The sequence below is a fragment of the Pinus tabuliformis genome, chromosome 9 (assembly GCF_031772625.1).
Source record: "Pinus tabuliformis cultivar Carrire ecotype Pingquan chromosome 9, CPIR1, whole genome shotgun sequence".
Classification (NCBI taxonomy): domain Eukaryota; kingdom Viridiplantae; phylum Streptophyta; class Pinopsida; order Pinales; family Pinaceae; genus Pinus; species Pinus tabuliformis.
The window spans coordinates 1,839,453,049-1,839,466,510 of record NC_142307.1 but is presented as its reverse complement, the minus strand read 5'-3'; the positions used below and the strand labels follow the sequence as shown (position 1 = coordinate 1,839,466,510).

Here is a 13,462-nt window from a genome sequence, read left to right as displayed (position 1 = left end):
TCTTAACACGGAGAGGAGTGGAGTCAGCCACACAGAGATCAGTTGAGGTGTTGTTTTGGGTTTCTCTTACTATGCCCTCTAATAGCAATACACTGCGAGGTGGATTCTGAATCAGATTTTTAATCATATCATCCTCATCTTGTTGTTTCCCCCCATGGCAATTTCTAATGCACAAAGCGGTGCATAATAGACTTCATCCTCATCTTCCTCCTCCAACCAGAGAGGTAGATCATGTTCTAACAAGGGTTGGGTAGGAGGATATAGGATTAACTGCTTGGACATATGCCCGTTCTTTATGGTCATGTTCCCAGCTCGACAGCTGATGTAGGCATCAGTAGTAGCCAACCAGGGTCTTCTCAGAATGAGAGGATACCTAGTGAGTTTTGCCTTTGGTTTGAGAACTAAGAAATCAGCAGGGTACTCCCAAGAATCAATGGAGACCATCACATCTTCCACAATCCCCTCGGGGGTCATGGTGGAGCGGTCTTCTAGCTGCAACATGGTCGTGGTCTTCCTCGAGGAGCCCTAGAGGTTGAATTTGAGCATTGTTTCCTTTGTCATCACATTAATGGTAGCTCCTAGATCAATCAAAGTGTGTGGGATCATGGTGCCATTGATGTGGACATCAACTACTAGGCTTCCAGGATCCAGATATTTTGGACAGATTACCTGCCCCAACATGACGTCGGACAATTGCCCTATGACATTGATGGTTGGGGCATCTCTCTTGCGCCTTCCTAGATGCCTAAATCACTTCTCTTTTATCAACCTATTGTAGATAGGCACATCTTTTATTGCTTGGAGAAGTGGTATCTTCACACATAAATGTTACAATTCCCCTAGGAGTTTAGTTTCTTCTGGGGTAGGCTGCACTGTCACGGATAGTCTCTCAGCAAAGGGTGGAATTACTTTAGATTCACTTTCCTCTTTATCTTCCTCAACCTCCCTGGGTGGAGGCTGGCTATCTGGGAGAACTTTCCCAGATCGCAAGTTAATTTCCTGAATCTCCACAACATAAGTTGGGCACGATGGTTCCCCACTATACACTTGCTGAGCTTGTCTGTTGTTTGGGTTCGGATTTGGCTGGGCAGCCATTTGGGGTTGCTTTGGTGGAGGAGGGGGTAACGGTTGTGGTTGGGCAGGTGGTGGAGGCAAAAGAGTGGGAAGAGATTTATATTGGGGCCTCCACCCCTGATGAGGTGCATTCCACTGAGGTTGTGGCTGAGCATAGGATTGAAATGAATGGGTGGCTGGTTGGGCATGATATTGAGATGTGAAGGACCAAAGGGGAGGCATGGACTAGGAAGGATGAGCAGGGGGGCCCCAAGAAGGTATGGAAGTGACTTGGTTGGGGTTGTAGTATGCCTGATATGTCCCTTGCATCCCCTGCTGGTATGGTCTAGGTACACGCAGCCTCCTTTGGTTTATGTAATAGAGTTGTTCAGTGACTCCCTCAGCCCCTTGATATACAACTTTAAGTCCGGGTAAGGAAGGGCACTTATCTATAGAATTATTTTCTTCACATACTGAACAAACCTCTATAGATTTCAATGGGCATTCGTTCCTAGGATGTCTCCTGGTGCATCTAGGGAAAAAAATGGCCCAAGCCCTCTCTGCTTCCTCTTGTTTCCTTTTGATATGTAAGGTATATATTTGCATGGAAAAAGTCTGCAGCATCTCACTCTTGAAGTCTTCCAGCATGTTTCCAATTTCTCCTTTAATGGATGAGTTAGAGGAAGAGGTACTGGCTATGGGTTGACTCCCCCTACCTTTCTTTCTGGCTACTCTAGAATGGTTTCTAAAAACAATCTTTATGTCTTCATAGGACAGTTGGTAGATGTCTCCCCCAGCCAGTAGATGGAGGGTGTCTAAAAGATCTTCCCAAATTCCCCGGAGCAGGACCAGATTCAGCGACTCAGGGTCAAGTGTACACCTGGCCCTTTTTTAACTGAGCTGGAAGCTCTCTTCATAGTCTTCCAGGGACTCATCACTTCCTATAATCATTCGGAAAATTTATTCTTTAGTATCTTTTGACCTACAATAGTCTCGACAGTTGTCATTAAAGGCTTGCTGCATCTGAGCCCAAGATGTGATGCTATTTCTAGGTAATCCCATGAACCAGCGCAATGTTGCATCCTTGAGAGTAGAAGGGAACAGTTTCAACTTTTTCCCATCTTCTGCATAGTCATAGGTTCAATAGATAAGAGAAAACTCAAACAAAAAGGTGTCAGGATCCTCTGTAGTCAGACCATGGAAATGAGGTAGGGCGGAAGGGCTTATATTCTTCATTTTGGTATCCCCATTGGTCTCCCAAATGAGAAACGTACCCTCTATTCTCTCTCCATTCCCCCTAGCATTTTTGTGTTCAGCCATTGGCTCCAAAGGAATGTTTTCTTCTTCTTCTTCCCCTATAGGTTCTTCAAATATGTCTGGCTATTCACCTAAGGGTTCTTCTTGATCACAGCCACCGAAGAAGAGAGAAGGTTGGCTGTGTGAAGCAGTGGGGGTGTTGGGAAAAATTTTTCCTGAGTTATCTCTATTCCTACGAGGCATGAAAGGAAATATTTTTGGTTGGTTTTTGTTTCTTTTTCCCCACACTGATAGTACCTGCAAAACTGAAATTGATTGAACAAAACAAATTGCAACTAGCTGAAATGAACTTGTTGAAATGAAATCTACAGAATTGAAGAAGAAAGTAATGAAATGCAGAACTAAAAGTAGAGAAATGACTAGTCTACTTTTGCTAAAATAAACTATTAGCAGAAATTTTCAATAGAAAATAGAAGAAATTGGTAATCACATAATACTCTGACGCTTTCCCGGCAATGGCGCCAAAAAGTGGTGAGCACCAGTATTGCAGCAATAATGTTGCAACTCCTGGGCTGCCTACTTTACTCTTATCAACCCGATAGTTCGTAACAAACTTGGAAGCATCGGTGCTATATACACAAGTACTAGTTCTCACTGCAGGTTGTCATTTGGTCAATCAACACAAGATCAGTAGGAGCTTAGGCAAACTTCTATGGATTCTAGAAGAAGCTCTATATGTGATGAAAGGAGAGAAAGATTACTCTACAGATGCTACTCTAACTGCAAAAAGGAGAAAGACTGAAATGTAAAGCAAACCTAGTAAACCCTAATTAACCAACTAATCCTACTTTTGCAGAAAGCACTATGAAAACCATGAAAGGAATTCCATTACCTAATCAAGGAAGTAAACAACATCTAACTAAGCTATTTCTGGAAGTAAATAAGAAAAAAACATCTTTTTGGATTTTTATGTATTTTTATGTGAATTTGACATGCATGTAATTTATTGTGTGTGAATGTGGCAGCAAATAGGTGGCGTTGGAGGGTGGTTTTGGGACTTGAGAGGATGTAGGATGGTGTGGATGGGTCCTAGGAGGTCTCAGGTGGTCTTCTGGAGGCTTTTCCCACACTCGTCTTTCAAAAGAAAGCCTACAGGAAAATCTACAGAAGAACACAAGAAATCTACCGGAGGAAAACAGGGAACTACGGGAGGCCTACAGGTGGAGGCCGAGAGCAGTTTTCACTGTTTTGAAGGTGTGAGAGAGGGTGGAAAAGGTAGATGAAGGGTGTAATGAGGTGTTAGGGTGCCTAGGGTCTACCATGAATCATCAAGAGAGAGAAGATGATTGGATTTGCTCAAGGAGATAGGAAGAAGTTCTATGGAAAATGCAGGGAACTAAGGCAGAATTGAGGAGAGACTTGGGTGACCTGTAGGGCATGGATCAGATGGAGGATGGGATGGTTGTTAGGTTGTCCTACTGCTAGAAGAGATCTGCTGCATAACAAAAATGACAGTCAACCAAGGAAATCAAGCGAGAAATGAAATGAGTGCATCTAGGAAAACAGAGTTTTGCATCAAAATAGTCTATGCTATGATCTATGGAAGGCAATGTTGAGAAATATTGCATGAAAGGAAAGCATGAAAGAAGATTATTGTAAATAAAGAAGTGAGCATGATGAAGAAGTTCTGAAGCAAAGCAAAACTAGACTAGTAACCACTAAAAAGCTGTAAACACTAGAAGTCCTATGAATGAGGAAAATCTTTGTTTTTGGGGCAGCAAGAGGGTCTTTGCCTCAAATCATGGTCCCAAAGGGAGGAAGATAGGCCAAGTCACTATTTCTATCCTTTTGAATCTTTTCTTTATCACTGCTTAACCCGCTATAGAAATCACAAATGGAAGCAAACTACTGAATCATAAAAAAAAACCTATTCCTAACCATAAAAGAAATACATCTAACAGAAACCTAATCTACAAACTGGAATAAAACATACAAATACAAGTAAAGAGGAGTTTGGCTGCTTGGATTGGGCCCTAACCCAAGAGCTTTAGCCCTCTGACGTAACTCAGTTCTATCTCAAAAAGGATTCCATCTTTATTTCCAAAACAATAGCAAGATTACATGAACTATCACAAAATAATAAGCTCGAAGTTGAGTAGAGTTTACATAAGCAAAAATACAACAAAAATCCAACAAAAATACGACTCTAGTGAGGCCCTAGGCCTTTCTACTTATACAGATGAAACTACCAATAGCTTCCTTAAAATCAGTGAGGTTTAGCTCCCAAAAATCGAGATAATCATCAGTCATCCTCCACTTGCTCGGCTGCCTTCTAGTGCATGATTTGGCTACTTGTACTCCGAGATGAATGGAGGAGAATTTGAAGTGAGGAGTAATAAAGGAGGGGGATTCCCTCCTATGAGTCCTCTCCTTTGTCCACTTCAAGTTATTGCTACCATTTGTCCACTGGATCCTTGACTTTGACCTCAAAATTCATCAATAATCTACATTAAACACATGTTAGACCACATGGCATCATAAGTAACTCAACTCACTCCATAAGCATAAATATAATTAGAAAATCATACAATAAGCTAAGAGAATGGTTGATTTGACTAGGTTAGGAGGTAAAATGAGCCCATATAATTACCCATTTATTAGGCTCATCGTACATAATGATGCTTCAATTAAGAATGATGCTTTTTCTACTGTAATGTGATTCTTCAATTCAAAATGATGCTTTTTCTGTTGTAGCTCATCTTGTTGAAGCTGAGACTTTAGCGGCAAAAAATCAATGTTTTCTTGTATATTTTTCAAACAAGTTTGAATGTCTACGACAATGGATTTATTAATCATAAATGTATTTTCCATAGTAGAATGTATTAGAGTATTCAGTAATTCTAATAAAACACCCATTCTATCCATTTCACAGTAATATCACTGCAAAAAAAATGATTGGCGTAGAACTTTGTCTTCAAAAATCTTCAAGTATGTAGGCTCTCAATATACCTCCATGTACCACATGACATATTTTTTGCGATGAACATATTCCTTCGTGGGTTCCACTCCAAACGCTGATGTTGTTGAAGATCCAAAAAGAGATGGAGCTAAAGAACCTGTCCGAAAAGGGGTGGATGAGGAGGTCACTCCAAACGGTGAATTAAATGTAGAACCTGATGAAGATGCAAATGAGATACCACCAAATCTAGGTGGTTTATTATCAAAAGGACTGGAAGACAATGTAGCCGAAAAAGGATTTGCAGCAGATGCTTGACCAAAGGTAGTTGTCCGACCAAAGGCAGGTATTGTTTGACCAAAAGAAGGTGTTGTTTGACCAAAGGGATTAGACTATCCCAACTGGGAAGAGATACTACCCCCTGCAGGTTGTTGGCTTGCCAGATTTGGGCCACCTTTGTCTCACAATTGATAATCCTCCCATCTTAATTCTTCATGACTTTTATCCTTGTATTGTTACATAGCAGATATGGAAATAGGTTTCCCAATACCTGACCACCTACAGTCTCTGCCTCATTTGTACTTGTATATGGTGCCACTCTACTACCTCCGCGTTGTCCACCAAAGGTAGTTTGTCCAAATCCCGGGTTGCCAAATGTTGGAGTTGTTGACTGAGCTCCAAAAGCCAAACTCTGACCAAAAGGAAATGGAGTTCTTCCAAATGTTGTGCTGCTCCCAAATGTTGGAGTAGATGTTGCACCAAATGATGGAGCCGATTGACCAAAAGCTGTAGTGCTTCCAAAACCAAATGAATGAGTACTGGAAGCCCTAAAGGTAGGTGTAGTTTTTGACCCAAATGCAGGGGTTGTGGTACCAAATGCAGGTGTTGAAGTAGATCCAAATGCATGTTGACTTCTTGCACCAAAAAGTTGACTCCCAAAAGCTGGCTGTGCCTATCCAAAAGTGCTTCCAAAAGGAATTAATTGAGCAGGACTTCGTGATCCAAATCCTCCAAATGCACGCTTTTTTCCAAATGTAGATGTTCCACCAAATGGAGTAGATGTCGTAGAACCCAATGCGGGTGTCGAAGTTGCACCAAAAGCTGGTGTCAAAGAGGTGCCAAACACTGGAGAAGATGTGCCAACAGTTGTATGAATAGAGTTATATGACTGCAGGGTTGTATGTATGACCAGGGATTAGAAGTGATGCCACAACAGAGAGCGATGTTGCAACAAAGAGCCACGATGGGTTATACCACAACACAGTCAACACAATGTCAGGTTCACCACAACGTATACCATACGCAACAAAATACCATTCAACGCACCGCAACACAATAACACTGCACTGATACTACATATCAAACATAGTTATGCCATACCACATATCAAACAGTCATGCCATTCGCGCATCAATCTAATCAGGATTTTACATGTGTGGAGGAGGTAGAAACTACACCATAACACCTTCAAGCAACATCTTCAGGAGCAACTTTTATGTAAAGCAGAGGAAACGTTGGGCAGCAGGGCGAAGTAGCGCTTATATGACTTGAGGACCAAGAATGGCAAAAGTTGGTGAAGTTGAGACCTTTTCCTTTAAGGCTAAGATCAACCAGCTTTTGAGTCTTATTATCAACACCTTTTTTACAGCAACAAGGAAATTTTTCTTAGAGAGCTCATCAGCAATTCCTCGGATGCTTTGGACAAGATCTGATTTTAGAGTCTCACGGACAAGAGTAAGCAGTCTTTTAGAAGCTAACACTTCCCTCTAAGCCAATACACCTTCAACAATGCACCAGAGTCAGGGGATGGCCATCTCAGCCATCTCCTTTGATCGCCATTGAATGGGAAAAGATCAAGAATCCCTCGAAGGTCTATTACAGGGCTCGATATAAGGCACAGGAGAGTGATAATACCCCAGTGATGTTGGTAAAATTCAAGCGACAATTTGGCAAAAACAAAAGAATACAAAAAGCATGAATTTCTCTGTATTCAAAAGAGGAATATTTTCAAACACGACAAAATATGGAATCAAAGAAATTCCTGGACCACAGAGAACAAAATAAAGCTAGAAAGAACACAGTTCAGTACAATAAAGTTGCCGCAAATCTATGCCAATCGCAAAGGCATATGTGAACTTGAATTACAACGATTCATGCATTACAAGAATTTCTCTAGCTGGGTACAGTGCAGACCAAAAGACAGTATTCATGATTTCCACAAACAGATGCGTTTTTGCAAGACGGTGTAATTGTGCAGGGAACGTTTCTTAGAGCTCCTACAGAACTGGGCAGAGATGGCAGCTAGAATTTAGCTGAAAACATATTCATGAAATGCAAAATTGACCTGCACAAAGATGCCACAAAACAAGTGGCTCAAATTGGAGCAGGGCAGGAGTACACCCGCTCTGATACCATGTTAAACACATACATGGCAGCAACAGAATATTAAAGATAAGCATGAGAGTATATCTATTATTGACAAAGATATACATTTATAGTACATTCATATGACCCTTGGTTTCATATTCCAAGGTCTCAGCTTGGACTTCCTTAGACTATTCAGCTTCCACACCAACCCTTAGAGGATTAGGTGTCCAACATGTTTTTTCTTATGTTTCTGCCATTATTGATTTTGGGGTGGATATCGGTGGGGTTTTTGCTGCTATTGGATCTTCTTTTATTTCCCCGATTTTCATGATTATCTTGGATGTTTTCTTATAAATTATTCAATCAGAGGTTATCCATATTCTAGCATTATTCATGATTGCAGTGTATATATTAATTTGTATGTTTAAGTAAGCTCCATCATACCTACAGGTGTTCTAATTCCCTTCTGGACTGACATCCTTAACATTGCTTTCCCATAATTTCGTGGGGGGTGGGATCCTATTTATATCTCAGTGACTACTATACCATATGGAATCGGTGGATTAATTCCTTCATCATATCTAGGTCATGCAAGGAAATTTGTTTTAGGATATGCAACCAGTAGTGGACATGTCTCGGGTGTTGCTGTTGTTGTTGTTGTGAAGGGTTGGATGGTTGGGTTGGTTGATGGGCAGTGATCTGCATATTCATGGTCATATTGCTTGGTCTGGTTTTTCCATGTGCTAGGATACTTTTCCGACCACCACCTTTTTTCCTTCCGGCGAGTAATTGAATTTTTCATGTGGCAGGACACGGGGGTAGATATTAATTGATTGGACTTGGGTTATTCATTCATTATCCCCAGTCGTATATTTTCTACTTTTTTTGGCATTGGACGACGTGTTTGGTATGTTCGTTTCTAGTTTACTATTTTTCTAATATATGCGTCTACTTCATACCTCTTTCAGGTTTATTTTCAGCGGCAGCATTTCTTGTTTGACAATATGTAGGCTGCATGTAACATGTACTAAACATTGGTTTCTGAGGCGATTGTGGATCCCGACACTATGGAGGTATGATCTCTGACATATTTTCTAATGGTTTGAGCTACCATATTTGGATCATTTAAGACTGAGTCATTTCATCCATTACATCTTTGCTTTTCCATGATGGATCACATGGACCCATTTGATTTAGATACATCGGCACATGAGGCATTTATTTGTGCCACACTGGAGGTGGAGACAGATCATAGATTTCCTTCTGGGTCAAAGTTCAGGGGTGGCCCTGATGGCATAGTTTCTGGATGCCAGGTAGATGTCTTTGGCGGTGTGCTAGGTGGTGCACATGCACAATTCCATTCACTGCATGGACCGCGTGGTTATCGAAATCAGCGTTCATGAAATAGGCATACTATCAATATTTCATCACCTGCGCCAATTCTTAGTTTTGGCCATGACATATTGATAGATCGGGTTAGTAGCCTACAGAAATGAGCTTTAGTTGGTAGATGGCACTTTTCTACGATGGGAGAAGGCGAGATGAGGAAATGGGTGGAAACTAAATGGAAGTCTCTGTTGGGATATATGCCATCGGTGGTTCGGCTCATGAACGATTGGTACAATTTCCATTTTCTGTGTCAGGAGGATTTACAGAAGATTAAGGGGTTGCCATGGATTCAAGGGCAGGGGTTCTTGGCCCTCCATGCATGGTACATTGGCTTCAATCCATTGAAGGAGACACCCAAGAATACTTTGATTTGGGTCAAATTACCTGGTCTGCCTATTGAATTTTGGACTCGGCAGGTGTTCATGGACATAGGGAACGCCATTGGAAAGTTTATTTACGTTGATCCCCAGTGCCTGGGTGCCCGAGACAAGCGAATTGCATGGATTCTGATTGAAAAAGAATACAGAGGGGGCTTCCCTGATCATATAGAAATTTATTGGGAGGATACACATCTGGTTCAAAGATTAGATTTATAGGGTATTCCTTTTAGATGTCTCATTTGTCATCACATGGGACATCTGATGGCACAGTGTCTGCGTTAATTGGGTGGGAGGCATTCGGCGTATCGACGTAATTATCATGGGACAACGGATATGATGGGTGGCAGGATTGTTGAGTCTGTTGTTGGCCTAGCACTTGCTGAGTTATTGGGCGATAAGAATGAAATATCAGGTACACCACCTTTTTCACTCCCCTTCACCAATTCTAGCATTTTATCACAAAAACATGTTAATATCACTCCTATTGAGGTTCCCTCATCTCCTAATACCTCAAAAGGTATTGGAACACTACTATCTAATGACACTCTGCCCATGTCGGATAAGAGTTTGCCTTTTTCTAGTATGGACCTGTCACCATCAGGGAAGATGCCTCCCCTCCTGATGTCACATGGGGATATCTCCCCATCCCACATTATGTATTTACCTGAATCCAAATCACAACTTGTACAGAATATTTCTCCTGCGACCAGGACCCGTCCTAATATGCCATGTTCACCTGTATCTTCCCCTAACAACTCGATGGACAATGACCTTGAATGCCTACTCCAATGAAAGACATTGGACCTCTTCTCTCTTACTATTCACAAAACCACTGGTGCCAAATCTCCACATATCAGCCCCACTTCTGCAGGTAATATCACTATTTGTCACAAGAAGAGCCGTGATAGCTGTCATTTTCGAGGTCAAGCTAGGGCTATACCCTTTAGTCCTACTGATTCTAATGTTTTGGTAGATGTTCCCATTGCTTCATCCATCCCGACATGGGCCCTTAGAGAAAATGATCCCTCCTCTGGGTTCTCATGAACTTCATTTTATCTATGAACATTTAGGGACTGGGGGCTGCTCTGAAATTTTTGGCTCTCAAAGAACTATTCCTTTCTTCCTGCCCCTATATTATTCTTATTCAGGAGACTATGCACTCGGCACAACAGGCGATTGTTTATTTTAGAAAAATGCTCCTAGATTGGTACATGGTTGCAACTGATGTTGCGGATCAGTCGGGCAGACTGGCTGCCTTATGGGACCCTAGATGGGTTCATATGAAGGCTTTCTCTTGCTTTGCTGGTATATTGCTTGCTGGTAGTATTAGAGGTTTCCCGGGACACATACATATTCTAAACATATATGCCCCATACAAAGACCATCTCATATTCTGGGAAGGGTTGGTTGCATCTGAGATCTTAGTTCTTGGGTCCCTTATCATGGTTAGTGATATGAATTGCACTATTGGTCTGGATGAAATATGGGGAGGTACCAGAAAAGTTGATGCTATGGCGGATATGATAAAATATATTATCATTGATCACAATTTTGTTGATATTTTTCCATCCAAGATTGGTCCTACATGGGATAATGGGAGGGCAGGTAATGGTTATGTGGCAAAAAGACTGGATAGATTCCTTCTGCATGAAAATATGGTGGATAGACTTGGGTCTATACAATCTGGCATCATAAGTAATTTTATTTCGGATCATAGACCCATTATTCTTCTGTGGTGGAGGGGGGATCTCATATATGGTGTTCCTTTTAAATTCAATCGAATTTGGATGTTGGACCCTGACTTCGATGCTCTTGTGCGGGAGTGTTGGCAAAAGGGTCAAACTCAGGATTCTTCCCCGATGATAAATATTATAAACAAACTCAGGGATTTAAAGGTGGTGGTTAAGAAATGGGACAGGCAGAAGAAGGCCCAATTGAAAAAGGAATTAAACGATATTTCAGCGGCTTTGGAAAAGTTGTGTCCATTGCTCATATTACACAACCCCCCGGTGTCATTAAAGATGGACATACACTCACTAGAAATGAAGAGAAATCAAATTCTGAAACTTCGGGAGGCTTCATGGCAGCTTAAGAGCAGGGCTATCTGGATCCAGGAAGGTGATAGAAACACCAAATTCTTTCATAGATTCGCCAACCATAGAAGGAACATAAACACCATATGGGAGATTAAGGATTCAGATGGAAACATATGTCATACACAAGAAGCGATTTGTAGGGCAGTTGTACAACATTTTGATACGGCATATGGTAAAAGGGTGGCGGACTGTGTAGAGGACCAGATATGGGGGTGGATGTTTATCCCAATATGTTTGATGCAGCTTCAAATGAGGCGCTTTACAAGGAAGTCACTGGGGATGAAATCATGGGGATCCTTAAATCATTTAAGAAAGACAAATGTCCGGGTCCTGATGGATGGACAGTTGAGTTATTTACCCATTTCTTTGACATATTCCAGGGGGACATATTGGCCATGGTTGAAGAAACAAGAGTCCATGGGTATATACATCCCCATATAAATTCGACTTATATCACCCTCATCCCAAAGGGGACATCCACTGGAACTTTCTCGAATTACAGACCAATTGCTCTATGTAATCTGATATATAAGATTATATCAAAGACTATCACTGGCAGGATGAGGTTCACTCTATCTTAGCACATATCCCCTGAGCAGTTTGGTTTTTTACAGAATAGACAAATCCAGGATGTTGTTGCCATACATATTAAAAAACTAAATGTTGCTATCATGAAGGTTGATCTACAAAAGGCGTACGATTGTCTTGACTGGGGATACTTGAGAATGGTTTTAAACAAAATTGGTTTACTGGCCAGAAATGTGGAATGGATTATGGCTTGTATTACTAATGTGCGATATGCAGTTATTATCAATGGATATCCCACTGAATACTTCGCTGCAGGCCGTGGGCTCAGGCAAGGTTGTTCCCTATCTCCGTTACTTTTCATATTGGCTATGGATGGCCTCAGTGTACATATTAAGAATGTTGTGGCGGCATGTATTTTCTGTCCTCTGGTTATGGGTTGCAACATCAGGATTTCTCACAATTTTTTTGTGGATGATGTTTTGATTATGGGCATGATAAATAGGATTGCTTGGATGGCTCTATCTCATATATTTGTTAGATTCAAAAATGCTACGGGGCTCTTAATGAACCTACAAAAATCAATCATTCTATATGGTAGTTGCGCACAGGAGGATATTGATTACATAAAAAAAATATTTGGTATTGGCGCTGAGATATTGGAGGGTGGCTTGAAATACTTGGGATATCATATAAAACCCAACAAATATAGACTTAATGACTGGATGTGGTTAGTGGATCGGTACTATAAAAAGATTTCAGGATGGGAGAACAAATGCCTTTCACTAGGGGGTCGCATTATTCTCTCACAATCTGTGATTACACAGTTGAGTGTGTACTGGGCACATTTATATTGTATACTGATTTCCATCACCAAGAAACTAAATAGAATCATGGCACACTATATCTAGATGGGTGGTATATCCAAACAAAAATATCACCTGACAAAACTTGCTACTATCACTACTCCAAAAAGAATGGGAGGGTGGGGTATACTGGATATGAGACTATTTGGATGGGCGTTGTTAAAAAAAGCACTGTGGAGGGGTATCTTTGGAGGTAGCATATGGAGCAATATTATTAAATACGAATATTTAAAGGATAAAGGCTTCATTGTTTGGATGCGGTGGGATCTCATTGGGACTACTTCGGGGTCTGCCATATGGCACAGTTTCAATAAAATCAGACAATGCTTCCTATAGAATTTATATTGGGATTTTGGTTCAGGGCACCGGATTCTAATTGGACATGATAGTATTATGGGTTTTAGAAGTGACTTTTCACTCACGGATGAGCTCATGTAGCGCATACACAGTACGGGTATTTTATATTGGAACCAGACCATCTCTACATGGAATGGTCACTATCCTATCTAGAAAAGGTCGGATGAGATGGGGCTGGAAGACCCACTGGCTGGGGAATGGGAACGGATTAGATCC

General features: G+C 41.2%; 1 protein-coding gene across 1 annotated transcript; it reads left to right on the top strand.

The window, feature by feature from the left end:
• Nucleotides 1-10,613: 10,613 nt before the first annotated feature.
• On the top strand, nucleotides 10,614-12,934 carry LOC149156158 (uncharacterized). Its single transcript, XM_089444659.1, has 3 exons — nucleotides 10,614-11,520; nucleotides 11,742-11,896; nucleotides 12,113-12,934. The coding sequence occupies exons 1-3, from the start codon at nucleotides 10,614-10,616 to the stop codon at nucleotides 12,932-12,934; spliced, it is 1,884 nt and encodes a 627-aa protein (XP_089300785.1).
• Nucleotides 12,935-13,462: the final 528 nt, after the last annotated feature.